Source organism: Pogona vitticeps, chromosome 10 (assembly GCF_051106095.1).
Source record: "Pogona vitticeps strain Pit_001003342236 chromosome 10, PviZW2.1, whole genome shotgun sequence".
Lineage (NCBI taxonomy): Eukaryota > Metazoa > Chordata > Lepidosauria > Squamata > Agamidae > Pogona > Pogona vitticeps.
Window position 1 is genome coordinate 859,612 of NC_135792.1, and position 19,842 is coordinate 879,453.

A 19,842-nucleotide genomic window follows, 5' to 3' on the forward strand; every position below is an offset into this window, starting at 1 on the left:
ACTGGCCTCCTGGAAAACAGGGGATCTGGCTTCCTCCTACCTCCAGGGGCTTGCTCAGCCCCACCTGGAGTCAGGCGGCAGGATTTGGTACCTACGTTGTTGAGGTGCTTCCACTCCTCTGCCCACTCTCGGTCCGTTAGCCTGTGGTCAATGACTTCTTCCTGCCGGGAACTGTGCACCGCTGGAGAAGGAAAATGTGGCCATCAGGAGGAGGGCTCCGGTTGGACGTGGAGAGAAGAGAGACACGACCATACAAGAGACTACGGGAAGACAAGCTCTCAGGGTCGCCTCTCTCCGCTTCACCAGCATATTCTTTAAAATGTCTGGATTTAAACTGATTTATCAAATGGCTTAAGCCAGAGATCACCGTTAGGACCAGAGAGGGACGAGAAATCAGGCTGCTCAAGATGCCAGCTCTCCACTTAGAAGCGGAGCTGACTTAAAAGGTAAAGGATGTTAGTTTATCATAGCATGAGGTTCCCATAGCTCTGCAAGCTATTGATTAGTATGATTTTGCATAGAGGCTAGTTATTGAGAGGTAAACAAAGGACTTCCTTTGAACTGCACAGACATAGCAGCTTTGAAGGAATGCAGTCACTGCAGAGTTAAAGTTTTCTTGCCTTCTATGTGCAATTTGGCCCTGGGAGTCCAGGAAAGGGGAAGGGTCAGCAGCCAGATCAGGCAGTCTGTGGCCTTAGGTCAAGGAGGTGTTAGCCAACAGCCAGCAGGGTATCCCCACAACACACACACACACACCCCGGTCGCCTCCCCTCCCAGCCCGGGGCTCCGTGGCCAACCTCTTCCATCACAGCTCACCGGCTTGCCGATGGCGTTCCCGTAGCTCCCGAGGGTCGGGATGCCGGTAGGTGTCCCGGAAGTGGTGGGCGATGGCCATGTCCTCGAGGCGATAGTGTTGGGGAGGGGGAGGCGTTGGGTGGGGCAGCCCGTTGGGCTGGTGGCTGAGCCCATTGCTGGGGCTGTAGCGCTGGGCCGGGCTCATGGTGCACGGCCTTTTGCTGAGGTGCTCCGGGTGCAGAGGGTCCCGATCCAAGCCGTTCTCTTTGGTCCTGTCCCAGGGAGGAGGAGAGGAGTGGCCGAGGGCCAAACGTAGCCCATTCCCCACCACCCTGTTTCCCCCCCCCACCGCCGTCTCCTCCTGGTTGCTTTCCCCACCAGCTTCGTACCTGTCAGGGGTCCTCCTCTTTCCCCCCTCGCTGACCTCCAGCAGCAGCTCCGAGGAGTCGATGGGGGAGGAGGCGTTGGCGTCCAGCAGGAGCTGCTCATGCTGTGCCAGGTACTGGGCGGGCGTCTGCTTGGCCATGCGGGCACAGTGGAGGAGCTCGCGCTGCAGCAGGGGCAGGTTGGCCTGGAGACGAGGAGGAAGAGGAGGAGAGGAGAAGGCGTTAAGGGCAAAATGCACCTCAAAAGGAAATGCACAGGAAGGATGTCAAATCGACACCCTCTCTCCTGGTAAGCAGGGCTCCTGTTCTCACCCCAAAGGGTGGGGGGAAAGGGCTCCCTGAGTTCCTGACAGGAGTCGGTTGCGTTTGTCTCCCCAGGACGGGAGACCTCTACCAAGCGAAGGTATGCAAGATTCCCTGTCTTCCTGCAAGAAGGAGGCAAATAGAGGTCATCTCCCCCCACCCCACAAGCCTCAAGGCCTCTGCCACGGGCACAAAACGTTTCTAGAGTCTCCTTCCTTGGATGAGAAGCGGTGCACGTGCGCCCACCCGCCAACCCCCAGGCAATGTGGTGGTGCCATGGGCCTGGGTTGCCGAAAACATCAGCCTTGCCACTGCAGAAAACAGTGATCTGTAAGCTTCAGGAAATTCCTTGCCTTTCAACGCCACAAGGAGAATGTTCCTGTTTGTCTCCCATTGCTTCCGGGGATAAAAACAAGTGAGGATTCACTTCCCTTACTTGTGATCCAGCCATTATTACCTAGCCCCCCCCCCCCTTTTGGGGGTTTCCTGGGAGGTGGTTTCCCAAGAAAATGGAATTCCTGAGCTGCTAGAGAATTTGGTGGTTTTGGTCTCTGGCTGCGGAGCCAGAGAGAGGTTGGGAGTTTGATTCCTCCCCCCCCCGCCCGGGCCTCCTTGACAAAGGCTGGATTTGATGATCTCCGGGGCCCCTTCTGGCTCTGCCGTGCTAAGATGATCCACATTATATGGAGCCTCGTTGTCTGCGAAGCGAAGCCACCCAGGGCTTTACTCCAGCAACAGCCGCAGGACCCAGTAAGGTGGGTATTCCCATCTCCAAAGCTCTGGATGGAGCACTTGTTAAATCAGCTTCCTGGACGCTCTCTCCTTCGAGAAACCTGGTCAGTTTCTCACGAAGCTTCCATTTAGGGGGAAGAGCATCCACAGGAAAAGAAGCAATTAAGCAGCACACAGAGAGGGAGGGAGGGAGGGAGGGAGGGAGGGAGCCCCATAGCTTTTGCCGCCAGCCAGCTCTGGTTTCCTATTTAGGCTGCTGATCGCCAGCCAACTCCCCATCTGTTAGACATGTTAGAGCGTGAACGGATGAAACGCACCACGCTGGATTCCAGGAGAGCAAAGCATTCCCTCCGTCTCCCCTCGCCTCCCTTCTCCCTCCCCCTCTCTCTCCCTCGGCCCTGCCTGCCCTGGCTCCACATGTCAAGAAAGGCAAACAATAAAAAGAAATTTAAAAACATTGCTGGGAAAGGCAGGCTGGGGAGCTGCCTGGTTGCAGTTAGTATAGTGAGAAACATCTGGAGGTCAGGGTGGAAACAGCTGAGAGCAGGGTGCTGGAGACAAGGAGACCTAGGAGTAAGCAGAGAAGGCCAGGGCAGTGGGGGGGGGGGGCTGGAGTTGGTCAGAGGGTTCCTCCCCAGCTGGAAAGGATGTCTCTCTCCCAGGCTGGAGAGGAAAGTGCCAGGTTTGCGGTCTGCCCCCAAAGTCTGCCAGCAAGAACCAACATGGAGGTGGGGGGGGGAGAGAGGGAGGGACGTGCCAGTTGCCTTGAGATCTGCCCAGATATTTCAGCCCAGACCAGCTGCGGTCTCGCTCACAAGCCCCAGTCCTGGGTGCAAGGCTGTTGCTGTTCACCCATTGTGTGGGGCTTCTGAGCTTTCATTTTGCCATCATCCTGACTGCAATCCCCTCCCCTCTCCCTCAAGTGTCCCCCCCCAACCATTTGCATGGTTTCCACCCATTGCAAACAGCAGATCATTGGGGAGGGGGCAGTCTGGTTGGGCCCCCTTGGGCTCCTGATTTCTTAACGACAACAACAATCGTGTGAGTTTGCACCTCCCTTGGATTAAGGCAGGGAGCTCAGAAAACAGGCTCCCGAGTCACTTCCAGAGGGTCTCGAGGTCCAATTTCTCCCAGCATCTTAAGACTGGGTTGCAGAACTCCCACCCCAAACCCTAAGGGGCCACTCTGGCCAGGCTGAATGGAGACTCTGGGTCTAGATGGACCAGGATTCTGCTTCGTACCTCTGATAAATAATGGGAAATGTTGTGGCCGGAGAGCCCCTGGTTGTGTTAGATGCTGCCCAGCTGGACTGGGCTTATAGTGACCCTAATAGGTATTTCGAGGTAAGTGAGATATTTATAATCATCATCATGTGCTATCAAGTCAGTTCTGACTCATGGCAACCCTTTGTAGAGAATATACAGAAGTGGTTTTCCATTCCCTGCTTCTGGGGGTGCCCTGGGACCACTGGGCAGCTGGCCCAAGGCCACCCAGGCTGGCTCTCCTGCCTGGAGACGCAGTGGGGGAATCAAACTCCCAACCTCTGGCTCTGCAGCCAGACAATGAAACCACGGAGCTTTCCAGCCAGTTAGTAGGATATTTAAGGAGTGCTTTGACCACTTCCCCTCCCTTCACTGAGTCTCCATAGCTGAGCAAGGATTTGAATCCAGAACTCCTGAGAACTAGCCCATCACTCTCCAATCGGCTAGGTCCCAACGTGCATCAACAGGAAGGCCAGGCCTTCCCAACAGGGCCTCAAAGTGCCGAATAGACCCAGGCGTCCCTCGCATGCAGGTGTGGCTGCAGGCCGTGGTGGGCCAGCTGTCCTCCGTGTCTTCCCAAGCGTTTTCCTCTCGAGGTGCTCGATGCACGTGCTTGCGTGCTTCGGAGACGGAGTGCAGAAAGCAGCTTTGTGCCAGTTGATCGAGATGTGAGCCACCCACCAGTTTTTAAGGGTCTTCTCAGCAGGAGAGGAATTCCGTGAAACGTTGCTGCTTGGTGTGATGGGGTCCAAACTGCACAAGGGGAACGTACCTTGAGGAAAGGGATGACGAAGGGCCTCAGAGGGAAGTTTGTGGCCTCCTGGAGCTTGGAATGGAATTCCTCAATGGTCAGCGTGGAATTCTGGAGGGCAGGAACGACACGAGAGGTCAGGACTGAGCGGGGCTTCCCCGACCAACCTCTCCTCACAGCCACCCACCAGGAACTGCCCACCGAGAAAAGGTGGGACCCGAACTCACCACCAGACCCAGCACCAGAGTGCGGACACGCTCCCCGATCTCGGGGGAGATGTCGTTGCCAAACTGCTGCAGCGTCGTGAGGAAGCGCTTCAGTTTGCTGAGCTGGCGCGCGCCGCAGGCCGGCGGGAGTTGGTGGTTGGAGAGCGAGGCGGTGGAGGAGGTGGCGGGCCCGTTGCTGAAACCGTTGGGGGTGGAGGGTGCCCCATTGATAGCCGTCGGGGAGTGGCTGCTTCCATTCATTACTGAGATGGAGAGGAGAAAGAACACAGTTAAAAGGGGGCAGGGGGGGTGCCCCAGCTTTGATGCCACTTTGCAAACAAGCCTTTTGCGGAGACCCGTCCCATCTCCCTCCTGAAAGACAGCCACTGTCTGTAAAGATGCACTGTTTTGTAAAGACACAATCTGAGCCTTTAATTTCTGGATGGCAACTCCAAGAATCCCCCAGAGGGCACTGAACTAGACAGGAGCCCTCCCCAGCTCTTGACATGCTCAACTCTCTTCTGCCAGCGGTGCTGTGGCTGAGGGCCTACCTGCCCCCTCCTTAGGTGAACTGAGCCAGGGATGGAGGAACGCAAGCCTTGCCCTGCACCACCAAGCGACTCTGGGGGTGTGCGCATGGGCATCTCTCTGTGCGCCCGTGTGAGTATCCCGAAGAAAACAAGACCTGTCCCATGGTTCCTGCATGCACCGTTAGAGAGCATGTGAGCGTTCCCCCAAGGCGGGACCCCGAAGAGGGTGCCACAGCTTCCACTTCACCCTCCATCTGAAGATGTGCCCAAGCTTAACTTGATACAGAGGTTCCAGGCTGGAACGTGGGGTGGGTGGCTGGGTGGGGATCATGCATGTCAGCAGACCTCAGTCAACCAGCACAACCGGCCAGAAGGAGCAGAATCCTCACACACACACCCCAACACCCCAGCCAGGCTGCCCTGCGGTACAGAAGCTCAAGGCAAGACGGGCTGCCTAGCAGCCAGGGCTCAGAAACCTCACCAGCAGAGCCGGCTGAGGATTCTGGGCACTGTAGTTGAAAGAAAGAAACATTCCAGAGTCCTGTGACTAGGTGTGCCTCTGCCAGGACGTGGGAGGGACTGCAAACAGTCCTGAGACCTTAGATCTCAAAGGGTTGGTCGGATTAACCCCCACAAGTCTGGCCGAAGCCCCACGTCAGGCAGGGAAGCAGGGAAGAACATCTAAAAGGCCCATTTGAAAACGGAGGAGGAGGCCCCGGGCTTCCGGTGACATGGCTGAGAAAAACAGGGAGTGTGACTGCGGGATGCCAAGAGGGAATTGCAAAGGGCAGATCTGGATGAAGCACCACCGACCCTGTGATTAGAAGGGATGAAACACTTCCTTTCCAAAGAGGCCATTGTTCAGAGCTTAAGCACGCAACCTGCAGGTTCCCAGAAATCTCCCAGCCCTTGTGGGAAGCAGCCAGGCAGTCGGTCGGTCGGAGAGTTCCTGGGAACACTGGTCTAAAAACAGATATATTTTTTTCCAAGCAAGCTCTGCCCGTGAGTCAGCCGTGGGATGCCGATACCAAACACAACATGTCCATTTCTGGGGGCTGGTTTTGCAGGACTGACGGAGCCAAGAAGCAGCAGCAGCAGCAGCTCTTGAGGAATCAATACATTTCAGCACCAAGAAACCCTACGAGTCTCCCAAAGGGGGCTTAATATAGATTGGGGGGGGGAGTATTTAAAAAGCAAGAGTATTTGTAGGGAGAGGACACACTCAGCTTGAAGAAACAAGTAAGATTTGTAGGGTTGATTCTAGCTGGATGTTCCATGCAAGCCAATTTTCTGTGCATGCAAAGGACAGTTTGAGAAATATGCATATATGTAAATCAGCTAACAGCTCTAAACCAGCAGCAGACCCGGGCATTCCCGTCCCCCCACCCACAAGCATTCCAAAGAGACCCTTGGACTTTTCTGGGTCCTTCCATGACCAGTGAGAAGGGCAGGAGGGATAAGATGAACCTATAGAGACAGGTTGTACCCCAATCTGAACACTCGGACCTGAAGGATCGCCAAGTGTCAGTGGCTGTCGTGTCGCCTTCAAGGCTAAATAGTTTTATCTGGCAGGAAAATGTGTGGGCTGCACCTGAGGAAGCAAGCTGTGAGCCACAAAAGCTTCTGCCAAATCGTGTGTGTGTGTCACTTTGGTTGACTTCCACCGCAGTAGACTAGCACAGCGACAACATCTTCCTTCTCGAGAAACTCCAAAGGGAAGTGCCCAGCTGTTAGCCAGTCTACACTGCCAGCCTTCTGTGCCCTCCAACTGGGCGGAATGGGGCTTGTGCGGGAGACATTCCCCGCGAACTGGGCCCTTCTGGCTGTACGGAAGAGACAAAACCACCATACAGGATGGTAAGATAGCTGAGGTTTTGAATAGCAGCACCATTCCTTACATCCTTCTAAGTGCATCCCAGGGTGCAGAGGGAGTCTCCTAAACCCTGGAGTAGGACGGCATCCTAAAAATCCTAGAATAATGTCCCGGGATAAGTCGTCTCCTTGAAGAACCTGGTCACTTCCCAGCCCTTTTGCACACAAGAGGTGCGTGCCCGTGCTTTTCCTTCCCCAACTCCAAAGCAGTAAACAATCTCTTCTTTTCAGCATTGCTGCACCGTTTAAAAGATTGGTTTAGCTCCTCCACGTTGTTGTTTTGTATTGTTTTAAATGGTTTAGAACTGTTTGTTCTTTTCTTCCTAATCCCCCTGGCCTGACCTCCTTGGGTCTATAGGGCAGACTATAAATATGTCAATTAACAAATTATAAGCAAATAATCAAGAGCTGGAATGCCAACCTCCAGCCGTCTGTCATTCCAAAACGGAACAGAAATGGTATGTTCCCAGACTGCAAAAGCCATCTTTCTGAGCTGGACTTGGCCTGCATCCTTCCACTTGGAGACAGACAATGTTTTTAATGCAGGTGACCCTCTCTTTTTTTAATTAAGGGTTGCAGAGTTTAGAAACCACACAACATCCACCCTCCCTCAAAACCATTTTTCAGAGGCGGATGCAATATGGGCACACACCTCACAAACAGCCTCCTCCTCTTGTGACTAAGGGTGCATTCAGAGGGCTGAAAACGCACACACCTGATTGCACTGGAACGGGTGGCTTGAAGTGGAGCATTCTCCCTTAAAATGAACCTTCCCTCTGCTGGGGAATCACTCCAATCCAGTCCCCCCAAAAAGCAGGAGCTTTAGATCCGGGCCAAAACGAGCACAGGGTGCATTCCGCCAGGCGTCGTGGGATGGTCAGGAAATAGATCGCACCGGACCGTTTCCCAAGTGGTCCACATTGCCATCTCTTTCCCTGTGGGATCACACCCTAAAGCAAGGCTTGCCTGCCTCCAAGCCTGGATGGGAAAAAGCTGCCCCATTCACTGCCCGGAGAAACTTTGTCTCTTGGTTTCAGAGGACAAGCTTTGAATCTAAGCATCCGTCTTGGGGAAATTGAGCTCCTAAGAAGGCCCAACTTGGTCCCCGGATTTCTGGAGACCCTCGTTTCGGTCCTCACTATGCGCCACCAACCTTTCTTTGCTGTGCTGACCACCCTCCTCCTCGGGACGCCGCAGCCGTCGGGCGGTGGGCCGTTTCCCTCGGGCTCCGGCTCGCTCTCCGGCAGGACGGGAGCCGGCGCTCGCTAAAGAGGTGCCGAAAATAACTGCCCGGCCACAACTGCTTTTATTCCAGTGACAGGTGTGTTACTAAGTTAAACTCCACACTTGCCTCTCCGGCTCTGACGCTTTTTGGGGGGGAATGGAGGTGGCCCTGGAATGCCCCCTCCCGCTAAGGGCGGTGGGGAAGGGCGGGAGGAGAAGTATTTTGGAAAGTGGGGTAGGGGCTCTCAAACCCCACCAGTTGCACAAAACTGAGTGTGTCCTTGTGCAGCACCTGAGAGTACACACAGAGAAGTGAAGCTGATGCAGGGGCTCATATGGACTATGGGTAAGTTTGAGGCTGCGGTTTAGGCATTTTGGTCCCCTGATTAATTCCCTCCTTCTCTCTCCCCACCCGCCCTGTAAATTTTGCCAAGGAAATAAAGCAAAGCATCGCACAGTTCATTATACTGGACCTTTTGTGCAGGTCATTCCTTTGTCAGTGTTCAGGCCATCTTAAAGTCAGATCACACATTAAGGCAAAAGTGTCTTTTCTCCTCTTGCCATGTCATCCCTCCCGGCACACAAAGACTCGCTAATCTTTCACAGCTATGTGCCATAAACACCAGGCACGATGCCCCTCAACTAATGAATTACAGGACAAAAGCAGGCAGGCTTCCCAAATGAGGATTGAAAAGTGTAAACCAACAGTCTTTTCCTGCTTAAAGGAACTCCGTTTCTAATGATGTGTTGACTGTAGCCCCCAGTTCGGTCCTGAGCACAGAACCTTGGTTTTAGTTTGTAAGTGCAATATGCATTAGAATTAAACATGAGATACACCCAAGGGACCCACAAAGGAACACGGAAAAGCACAGAGTCACCCAGGTTAGGTTTATTGATATCCTGACTAAGTGGAAACCCTCCAGGGGGAAAATGGTTTGTGGAGAGCAAGGAGCCCATTCCTTAGGTATGATTGCCCAGAAAAGGGTCAGTAGCAAGAGCTGCTTGACCTGCCAGGTCTCACGCGCGCGTGTGTGTGCCTTGTCTGCCCTCCTTCCCAGCCCTGCCTGCCTGCCTGGCCTCTGTGACATCTCAAGCCCTCGCCCCCCCCTGGTCTCAGGTGTGGGCTCTGAAGCCTCAGGGAGTGCCTGAGGTGATGCTGATCCAGCAGCCCTCCCCACCCCCCGTTCTCCCTTCGTCCCTCCTTTCCTCCTTCCATCCCAACTCTATCTTGGGCGGGGGGGGGGGAATGAAGCTGAGCTGCAGCCTCTGGGTCTCTCACTGGCGGGCGCGTTTCATCTTACTTACAGAGACACACCATCGACCATTTCAAGCAACCGTGAAAACGGCCGCGGGGCAGAAACATCGGCGGCCCAGCTTCGCGATCTGCAAGCAAAATAAAACATACGCCATCAGGAGAGACCAGAGGTGGCGGCAGGCCACTTTCCCCCCCTTAGTCGCTGAAAGGCCGGGATAGGGGGCAGGGAGGAGGGGGCTCTGTCTTGGGCCAGGCTGGGTCGCCTCCCTTTGCCAGCAGCCAGTTGGCTAATGGCTCAGCCTTGGCATAGACACCTCTTGGCAAGCAAGTTCAGTTCCGATGCATACTAGAGTGGCCCCAGGAATGATACTACTGGTTCAGCAAAGCCACGCTCCTTTCAGGGTTTTGTGGCCTGCCTGCAGGGCTCAACTGTTCTGCCAGTGCGGGCTCTCTTTGAAGAGAGCTTTGTAATAAGAAGTGGGAACTCCCTTACGAGCTAAAGGACTTTTAGCTTGCTTTTGTTCAGTGAACCAAGGGACGAACACAGGGTCCATTGACCTTTTCTTCTCTGGTTTACCTAGTATCGCATTTTTGATTGTAAGCTTGTTGGGGCAGAGATCCCTCTGCTGAATACCACCTGCATTCAGATCACTCTGCATTATAGACAGAAAACGGCAGCGACGGTTCAGACTGTATAGCCTGCGCAGCGCCAGCATCCTCGTATTGTCAGACTCAGAGGATTGCTGACCTGACCATTTTTAGCCTTGCTTTTTGCACTGTGTCTTCAGGGGAACCCCCTGCCCACATCTATACTATCTTCAAGGGAAGACGAGAGACAGCTAGGTTATGTGCGGACCTTCTCCAGGAAAGGCTTCCACCAAAAAGGTCGGGGAAGAATCAAGTGGATCATGGATCCCAACCATCTTCTCTTGCCTTTCATCTACGCCATCTTAAAAGCTGATGCTTGGTTGGGAACTCTTGTGCCCGGATGATCCCGGTCAATGGCAAAGTCCTGGCCACCACCGCAACCTCCCAGCGGGGTAAATCCTAGAGCCAGGTGGTGGCCGGTTTAGGCTGGCCGTCTTAGCAGAGCTCGGAGGGCAACAACACCAGCTGTTTGCTAATATCCACTTGAATTAAGTGCAAAAATCACAACTTCCCAATCCATCTCCCTTCCCACACCTCTAAGCGCTTTAAGTGCAGACACACAGCAGTGCTGCGTCAATGGGGGGGGGGAATGGGTGGCCAGATTAGGGGGCATCAGCGAGGCCTAGAGTTCACTGTTCTCACCAAGGTGGTTGATTGGGGTGGGGGAAGGCACCCACCCAAAGTCTCCCACTGAACAGAAAATACAGGCCGCTCAAAAAGCCTCCAATTGGCAGCAGAAGAACCGATGAAACACAAACCCTGTTAGAGCCGCGGCCAGCCAGCGGAAAAATCTGGTTTTGAATTAGGGAACTTTTGGGGCTGGTTTTCAGCAGGATCTGGGGCAGGAAGGGGACAGACACAAGGGAGCAGCTGCTTGAGGCAGTTGTGTCTCTACGGTCTCCTGTCACTTTGGAAGACTTGATAGTGAGGAAAAGAAACTGGGTGGAAACCACAGGCTCCCGCTGACATCACGGCCCCTTTCCTTCCCACAGTGAGCCAGGCAACCATCTCCCAAGGTCTGCTGTGTTTAACAGGCATCCGTGATCCAAAAGAACTGGCAATCTCAGTGGTTTCTGCACACGAAGCACAAGCTCCGTCTGGTTCCACGGTCCTTCACTAGACTACCACGGTTGTGGACCTGCACCATCCAGGACCCACCTCTGCCATCTCAAGTCTCTCCTGGGTTGAGGGGGAAGATGTGTGTGTGTGTGTGGGGGGGTGAATCCAGTCACCTCTTTCCATGGTCTTTCTTTGGACTACAACTCCCAGAATCCCCAGCCTACATGGCCATGGCTGTCTGCTGGGGAATGTAGGGCTCGGCGCCTTCAACAGCTCTGACAGCCAAAATGCTGGCACTGTTTGGACCACAGCAGTTCCCATTTTGGAAATCAGCCCTCTGCCCTCTGAGATTCGGTGCCATCTGGCGCTTAAAGGCCAGTTTGTCCCTTTCTGTCTGCTTCTCTGTTATCTCTCCAACCCCCCCCCCCAGCAACAATTTGCAGCCTTGGTCTTAATCAGTGTGAGCGGAGACGGCTGGCATCCACCACATCCGCGAGGCCTTTCCATAGGGCCGGGGGTGCGGGGCAGCTTCTGCTTTCCCAGCAGGCACTCAGCTTCTGGTGCCATATGGCTCAGCCTGTTTGCTGGGAGAAGGCAGCAGCAAGAGGCGAGAAGCGCCAGCAAGCGCCGGGGTGGATACTGTCCAAGCCCACCCATCCGGGCATTGGAAGCAGCTCTGGGCCCGCAGACAACTGAACCATGCGCTGGTGCAGAAGAAAAAGGGGCCCCTCGGTGCAGATGCTGCTGGGAACCAGGTCTGGCCCCGGAATGCAGATGAACTCTGAGAGGCGTCTGGGTGACTTGGATGGGGCTCCGGGGGCCCCAATCCTGGGTCCCCAGGCGGCCTTCTGTGGCTCCACCGGCCACCGAAAACAAAGCAAAACCAAAACGACAGACACACAAAAGATGAGAAGCCCACCGCCAGGTTGGAAAAGGAAGGCAGGTCGCCTTAAATGACGCCATGGGTGGGGTGGGGGCTACAGCCGATGTACGTAAAAGGCCAACCGTTGCTGCAGCTTTCCAGGAACTCTTATTTTGTTCTCCTTTTAATGCCAGAAACAGAAGAGGCAGGGAGAGGGCTGGGGTCACCAAAACGACCTCGAAAGGATGCTGGGAGCTTTCCCCCCTCCCCAGAATGGTCACTAAGGTCATCCACCCACCCCCTGCCCCTGAAACCAGACGTCAGCAAAGCTTCTGCGGTTGTGCTTCTGGAGGAAACGCGACCCTCTCCTGCCTGGCAAGAGGGGCCAGAGGTCACTTTCCTTCAGCCAACGGGACCCTTTCAGGACATACTTCATAGCTAGGTCATTTGCCCTGTCGCGCCCCCCTCCCCGCAACACCGACACCCCAGTCTCCCCAGCGACCTTGATCCCCATCCTTTTGAGGTCGGTGTCCACAAGGCTACTCACTCGGGTTTGGCGTGAAGGTGGGGTGGCGCGTTGCTCCCTGGGTGGCAGCCGGGGACGGTGGTGGCATGCTCGGCGGCGTGGATTGGGACTGTGTCTTCACGTCAGCTGGTGAGTCCGGCATCCTTGCTGCCTTTCTACTGCCTGCACAGGGGTAGGAGGGAGAGGGAAAGAGAGCCATGAGGACGGCCAGACCAGAAGGCGCTCCAGCCGGCTCGGGTCTCCGTGGATTTCCTCCAAACCACCAAGGCCTTTGAGTCATGAGGACTGGTTTCAAAACTCCCCTTTGGGAATGGATTTTGATCTGTTCTTTTCAAAAAGAATATTGATCAAAAACAGCTGTTCTTAAAATGTTTTTAAAGCAATTTTGAAGGAATGCTTTGCTCTATATTCTTGGGAATTCTTCTGGTAACCCTGATGGGCAAAAATATAAAATAAAAGTCAAGTCAATGCTACGGGCTCTGAAGCCAGAGCAAACCAAGGCGGGAAGATCTGATCCAGCCTCTCGCATCTCACAATGCTAGTTAGATCCCACTTGCGAAAGCCTGGATTGTTTAAGCCAGTCTTTCTCAACTTTTTTTTTATTTTTTATTTTGGCCACGGGCATAAACACAATAGGAAAGAAATACAAGCCAAATGGGGTTGAACAAGTTGCAAAAACAGACCTTATAAAGTATGTGTGAAGAATGGTTCCCAGTCCGTGGCCCTCTTCAAATGCCCCCCCCCGGGCCATACATCCCCTCCCCATTGAGAACGGCTGATTTAGGCAACATGTTTCCCCCACCTGTCATTATGCCCCTTCCCGGCAACTCCTATTCAGCAGCGCACAGAAGACCCAAACAGCTATGGTGGTTCTTGACCATGTGACTCCAGAGTGAAATCTAAGTACAGTATGTTGTAGGAAAGCTGTTATTAGAAGAGGAAATTCTTTTAGTGCTGAAAGATGTTGGATTCTGGATTCTCAGGGCAAGCGGCTGCAGGTGAATTTGCTTTGTTTGGTGACCAGGCTCTGGGAGCAAATCCCTGGGGCCTGAAGGGTTGTTCGAGCCACGTCTTTGGATCCCGCACGGGGGGGGGGTTGCATTCCATCAACGACTTGAAGGGGGAATCCTTCACATAGGAGTTGGCCTTAGGGGGCACGGGGGGGGGGGGAGAGGGAGATGCCGGAGGGCATCCCATCAACAAGAGCAGCTGCCAAGTCTCAGCAGAAGCACCTGCTGCGGAGTTTTGAGGCTGCTGCCAAGATCCTCTCGATCGCTCTTTCTCTGTGCTCCGTGAGAGAGGATGTGCTTGAGCTTGACAGCCAGGCGCGAGCATGCCAGCAGCTGCGGCAATCCATCATGGGGCTTCGCGGCGCCCGGGCCATGCCAAGACCTGAGCGAGAACCAAAGAAGGACCCTTTGCTGCCTGCTCCGGGTCAGGCGGCACCTCCCAGAGGTGATGGCGCCCTGTGAAACTCAGCCGCGCTTTTGCGGAGACAGGCTGCCACCCCATCCAGCTTTCCTTGGCGACGGCACTTTCTCGATCCACCGTGACTGTTGCACAATGAGTTGCACCTCACTAGAAATGGGTGCAAGCCGTCGGTTCAGCAGTTCATTTAGTGGCCAAACCGGTGTCCGGCGTCCCCCGGGCCTGCCTCCTCCAGCCGGCACCCACTCAGGGAAGCACCAAACACCTGTTTGGCAGCTAAATGGAACGGCATGAACTGTCAAACCCGTGCTTCCTGCCCATCTCTAGACATCATCGTCAGGAGAGAAGAGTTGAAGGTATGAAGACAGCTGTGGTGAGAGCTGGAGAGAGCAGCTCCTCACAGCAAGCATGGGGGGGGAACAGTCCCTCGGTGCCCAGAGGATTACTGGATGCTTGAATTCTGCAGGGCGCTGTGCTCAAGGTGCACAGAAGCCTTTCTCCCGGCGGAGCAGCCCGGCTGCAAAAGCTGTGCCCAAACCCCACGCTGGGGTCCTTGCTGCCAGCCCGGGGCTAAGAAGCACGCTCCAGCCAGCCCATGTTGGGAGCTGCCACGGGTCCATCTAGCTTACTTTCAGCAGGAGGAGTCCCAGGTTTCAGGCACATGCCCGCTCCGCAGCACTTCCTGCAGGGGTCTGGCCATCGCCTCGGGCTGAGCCTTGCACAAAGTCTCAGGGGAATGCTGCACTTCTGTAGTTGCTTGCTCTGCTGGCAGAGATCCTCTTTCCCAGCAGGAGATGGAGAAGGCAGGGGAGAAAACGAGCTTTTTTGCAAGCAGGAGAGGGACTCACGAGCAAAACGTTTTCCCATTCCCACCGTGAGGTGGGTGCATAGCAGACACCCACTCTCTGTGGTGGGGGCAGGTCCATGTCCACACACACTCCAGCTCCTGACCCCATAATGATGATGACAATTGCAGCTCACGACAGGCAGCAAAGAGAGGCACATCAAGCTACGATTTATAGGGATGAGCCAGTTCCCTGCACGGCTGTCTGTCGTATTTGCCACTCACTGGTTCAGGCACCCCAAAGGTTTCCCTGCAGCCACCTGCGGAAAGCCTCGCACATCTCAAGTCCAGGCACCACACGAGCCAACTAAGAAGTGAAAGCAAGGGCAAGAGAAAGGCCACCCAGTCCCAGGTGATTTGCCAGTTAGGATGATGAAGACGTTGCCCTGATTTGGACACGGTGGAGACCTGCCTGACCCAAAGCGGTTCCAGAAATGCAAATAAGCTATGCCACCCCATTTGCCAGGCAGCCCCAGTGTCTGCAAGGCGTTGGAGGCCCCGGAAAGAGGAGGCTCATTCTTTTCCATACAGTATTTTCATATTCTTGGTTCCCTTTCTAAAGAGCGACAGGCAGCCGAGCAACCTCTGGCGAGGAATCAGCCATGCAACCTCCCGCTCCTCGCTCCGCTCTCCGGGGTCGGCCTGCTGCCTTCTCCCGGCCGTTCTCAGCCTGCAGCTGAGTTGGGGGCCAACCCCTCGAACCTCGGCCGGTGATAAATCAGGGCAGAAGGCAGCTTGGACCGAGGCCAAGGAGAGGGAGAGGAGCATCCCCACCTGGCTCTGTGTCTTGGAATCTCTTCAGCCCTCCCGAAGGACGCCCTCCTGTCTTCTCTGGTGCGTAGGTGGGACTGGCAAGAAGAGGGGATGCGATGAATCACTCTAACCCTTTCCCCACCTCTTCACCCCACTGATGAAGCTGAAAACCAGCCTTGTCGGCAAAGGGCTGTATGTGGGAAGGAGGGCCCTGCCTTAAAAACCTGGGGGGCCAGTCTGGAGGCAGCAGCACGATGTCATTTAGAGTCAAATCAGGAGGGGCCAGGTGTTTTTAAATAAATGCCCAACGTGTCATGTCGCTGTTTGGCACATCTAGGCGTTCCGCTTTACGCAAGCACACAACTAAAATCAGGACAACCCTGTGATGCCAATCAGCAACTGTTTTTGTTCTGAAAACAGCAACACTGGCAAGAACACCTTCCATCATTCATGCTGGTTGGATCCTAAAAGAGCGCCCAAGGAGTAGAGCGGCGCTACTACTACGATGATTGGAAAATCCTGGGGTGGGAAAAAGGAACGCTGGCTTCATGGAAACAAGCAGGGCTGGGGAAATCTTACACTTTTTAAACTGGAATTCTCAGGATCAGCCCAGAATCAGGGCGATTCTGAGAACCGTAGTCTAAAAATATCCAACGGTTCCCTTGCTCATCTGGAGAGGCAGAGGCCAAAGTTGTGGCCATTTGCAGTTAATGGGAAACCTTTTGCCCCCTTTTGTAGCTGGTGAGGGGGAAACGCTGGCTTTTGATTCCTCTTATTTTTGCATCTGCCTAATGGTTCTTTTGGAGGCCCCACCTGCATCCGTTTTAATTGTGAGCCCCCAGAACATGCCCAGGTGACCCATTAAGGAAGCTTTCTTGCATCGCTGCCACCCACCCTCTCCTTGCTGGCTAATGCCAGCTGCCCAGAACAACATCCTCCTCATGGCATCCCTAACCTGGAATCAGAGGACAGCCCTGTTTTTAGAAATCTAAGCTTCCCTCCCAATGGCGCGGAGGTAAAAAATGGAGGAATGGAAATGAACAAATGAATCTATTTGTGCTCCAGTCCTTCTCTGCTCTATTTTGGCAAATAAAGCTGTTCCAACGTCAGGTGAGACATTGGAATCACACATCTTATTCTTGGTCCAGGGAAATGTCTTTTTTTTTTTACAGTTCTGAGCATCTGCAAGCAAGATGTTTACGGCTGACATCTTGACAGGGTTGTAACAAGAGCAGCAGCTGGGCGCCGTTTGACTCCACCTTTTACAGCCGAGTTTGCCTGTGGCCTCAAAAAAGACATGGCACCCCCTTTTTTCCCATTCCGGCTGCACATTTCCTCGCTGTCCACCACCTGCTGGATGTCACTGAGGCTAAGAGAGCAGCTCCATCAAGGCAGCCGACCGGCTCCTTGTCAGGATTGAGGTTTGCACCAAGAACCTTCTGATTCTTTTCTGGGGCTAGAATCCTACAGGCTAGCCCACAGGCCAGTTCTCCACCAGACTCTATGTTCCATCACTCCTGGCTAAGGACGATGGATGTTATCATCCCACATATCTGGAGGGCATCATGGCAGTTCTTCCGGCTCACAGTAAAAATGTTTGAAAAAGCCAAGTGGAAAGCAGGTCCATCAGAGAGGTGCCAGATTGCTAGGATGGGAAGGTGGGTGCTGCTCTCTCTTTCGCGAGGGGGGCCACTGAAGCCAACCTTAAGGTCCAACACAAGGCAGATTTTTCTGTTCACCCTGTCTGTCTCCTTGAATGTCTAGCAGTGAGCCTTGAGGGGAAGGCTCGGGGGGGGGGGAGATTAAACTCTGGATGTCAGGGCACAGCTGCAACGCCTTCCCCAAGGCCAGCCGGTGGCAGTGGAAACGCACACCAGACGTGCCTCAGCCAGCCACACCCAAGGGAGTTAAGCTGGACGGTGAGGAATGGCCGACGAGACACAGAGAATGCTGGGAACGGGAAGATGCTATGAAGGGAATCGGGGAACCAGAGGGAACAGATGTGATGGGGCTGGAAGACAGAGAAAACAAGGCGCGAGGTCAAGGAGGAGGAGCGGCCAAACGTATGATACAGATCGCCTGTCATTAGAAGCTGAAACCTGTTAGGGTTCCAGGGATTCGATTCTGGCAGACAGTTGGGACTGAACTATCCTACATGCAAATAAGGCTCGTGCTGGCCTCCAGACGGCCAATCACAAAACAGAGCAAGCTAGTCTGTAAATTCCAGGGAAGGTAAAAAAAAAAACAACTTCTGTTGTGACATTCAAATATTTTCAGCCCTTGAGTTATTCTGTCTTCTGATCCCATACTATCTGTAATACATAGTTTGACACTCAGCACTATCTGGCTCATTAAACCTTTGATTGCCACTTTGATCTCACAATTACAAAGCCAACCTCAGTGTCCACGGTCATGGAGAGAAGTGTGGACTGCTTGAATGCATCCTAAAGGGCTTCAAACCCTCGTCTCCACCTGGAGCAGTGGTTCCCAACCTTGAGTCCTCAGATGTTCTTGGACTGCAACTCCCAGAAGCCCTGGCCAGCACAGTGGGTGGGGAAGGCTTCTGGGAGTTGCCATCCAAGAACGCCTGGGGCCCCAAGGTTGGGAACCACAGACCAGTGAGTACAGAGAAGCGCTCTCTTGCTTTGAGTAAAACCCTCAGAGCTGATGGCCATGGCGGCGTCAGGATCTCCAGGGACCCGAGAGAAAGGGGTCTTCCCTCAGGGTCCATCCGGTCTTTCCCCTTATCAAACCAGACATGCTAAGGATTGAACCCAGGTTTTCGGTCTGCAAAGCAGGGGTCTGCTATCAAATCAGGGCGTCTCCTTTATGATCCTGAGCAGTCCAGGATCTGGGGCTGACTTTCTCAACAGGCTGAGATGGGCTGATGACCCCACCGCCTTGTCATCAGCCACTCTTTCTGCCTCACAGACATTTCTCTTGAAACCTAGAGCTTCTTGGCAAGTGGTGCACCCTCACGCTCTGTGGTCTGAGGGCAAAGCGCTGAAGAGCTGTTCCAAGTCTCCGTCGCCAGCTGCAGAGTCTTTCTGGGACCCAAATCCCATTTACTCAGAGAAGGGCCCGCTTGCTCTAATGCATCTTCTACCCCTCTTGCTACGCTGTGCTGTTTTTGGAAGCGCTGAAGGTGTTGAGCATCCTGTGAAATACTGCATGTCGCTCCGACCGATGACAGCTTTCCTCCAACCGTCGGGAGACTGGCATGGTGTGGGGACCGCCAACCTCCCTTCCACGCTTCCCGCTTTATTTATAAATGCCGCCCTGAGTGACAGAGCGCAGCCAAACAGCAGCTGAGAGCAAGCAAGAGAGTGTTGGCACGGCCAGACTTCTGTCACCGTTTGAGAGACAGCGGAGAGAGCACAAAGCGGCAACGCAGGCAAGAAGAGCTGGAGTGTTTGTGGGATGGGACATTTCAGAGCAACGCTGCTCCAGAACAGGCTAGCTTAACGGTCAACAGGATGGAAGTGCTACCTACGGCAGGGGCGAGGAAGCAATGGCCTCAGGGCTGAATCCAGCTCTCTGGCCTCCCCCCCCCCCATGGCCAGGCCTCTTCCCCATTGTTGAATGGCTTCCCAGCCTGTGCTTGACTTTCCCCATCATCCTAAAAGGCAGACAATACCTCCCATAGAGCTTCGCTGCAAGCAGTTAGAGCTTTACATTAAAACCGACCGGTATTTTTGACCCCATCCTGATGCGTCTGGCTCTGCTCATCCCAAGTGGAAAGTGGCCCCGAGGACTGGTCTGAAATCAAATCTGGACATTAGGCTGGAAGACGGTCCTCATCTTTGATCTCGTGGGCCGGACGGTTCCCAGCTCAACCAGAAGGGCTTTCCTGCTTGCTGGCCTTGCCGGTTCCCAGGGTTGCCCAACTGTCCTGGGGAGGTGGCCGTCATGTGTAAGTAACTCCCCGAGTGTTATTTTTTCACACTCTCCACTCCCCCGAGCATGTAAACCAGCTGGGATGGGAGCATGACTCCAGCGTGGCTTCCCTATCATGCCCTCGAACACAGGACTTAGGTGGCTCTTGTAAATTATGCATGTGAACATTCCCCCCCTTTGCACTTTGCATAATTCATCAGGAGCCACAATGCAGCTGTCCTGATGGGGGTCAGGTTTCCATATCTCCTCTCCCGCATTTAATCTTTCCTCCTCTTTGGGCTGTGGGAACTCTGAACCCAGGACCTGCAAGGCAGGCAGGCCTCCCCTCTTCTGCTGCTCTGAGCAAGGAGATAGGAACTTTGCAATGGGGTTGCAATGCCAAACCCTGATCTCTGGAAACTCTGCCCCTACTCTGCTCCCAACTTTGGAGATTTTACTTTGCATTGCCCAGAATTTTTCAAGTCACAGAGACTAGGAACTTAACAACTTCTGATCGGAAAAATAGCAAT

General features: G+C 54.1%; 1 protein-coding gene across 4 annotated transcripts in view; it reads right to left on the reverse strand.

Annotated features, from left to right (window-relative positions):
* CBFA2T3 (CBFA2/RUNX1 partner transcriptional co-repressor 3) overlaps nucleotides 1-19,842 on the reverse strand; it is a 50,083-nt gene that overhangs the window by 12,235 nt on the left and 18,006 nt on the right. For 2 of the 4 annotated variants that reach the window (XM_078380496.1, XM_072980718.2), the window contains exons 2-8: nucleotides 12,433-12,573; nucleotides 9,367-9,444; nucleotides 4,457-4,698; nucleotides 4,251-4,340; nucleotides 1,185-1,366; nucleotides 817-1,067; nucleotides 96-181 (exon numbers count right to left, since the gene is read on the reverse strand). In XM_078380496.1, the coding sequence (XP_078236622.1) occupies nucleotides 96-181; nucleotides 817-1,067; nucleotides 1,185-1,366; nucleotides 4,251-4,340; nucleotides 4,457-4,698; nucleotides 9,367-9,444; nucleotides 12,433-12,553 (1,050 nt within the window). In that variant the 5' untranslated portion in view covers nucleotides 12,554-12,573. The remainder of the gene's footprint in view (nucleotides 1-95; nucleotides 182-816; nucleotides 1,068-1,184; nucleotides 1,367-4,250; nucleotides 4,341-4,456; nucleotides 4,699-9,366; nucleotides 9,445-12,432; nucleotides 12,574-19,842) is intronic. The other 2 variants (XM_078380497.1, XM_072980720.2) reach the window with 2 other exon arrangements.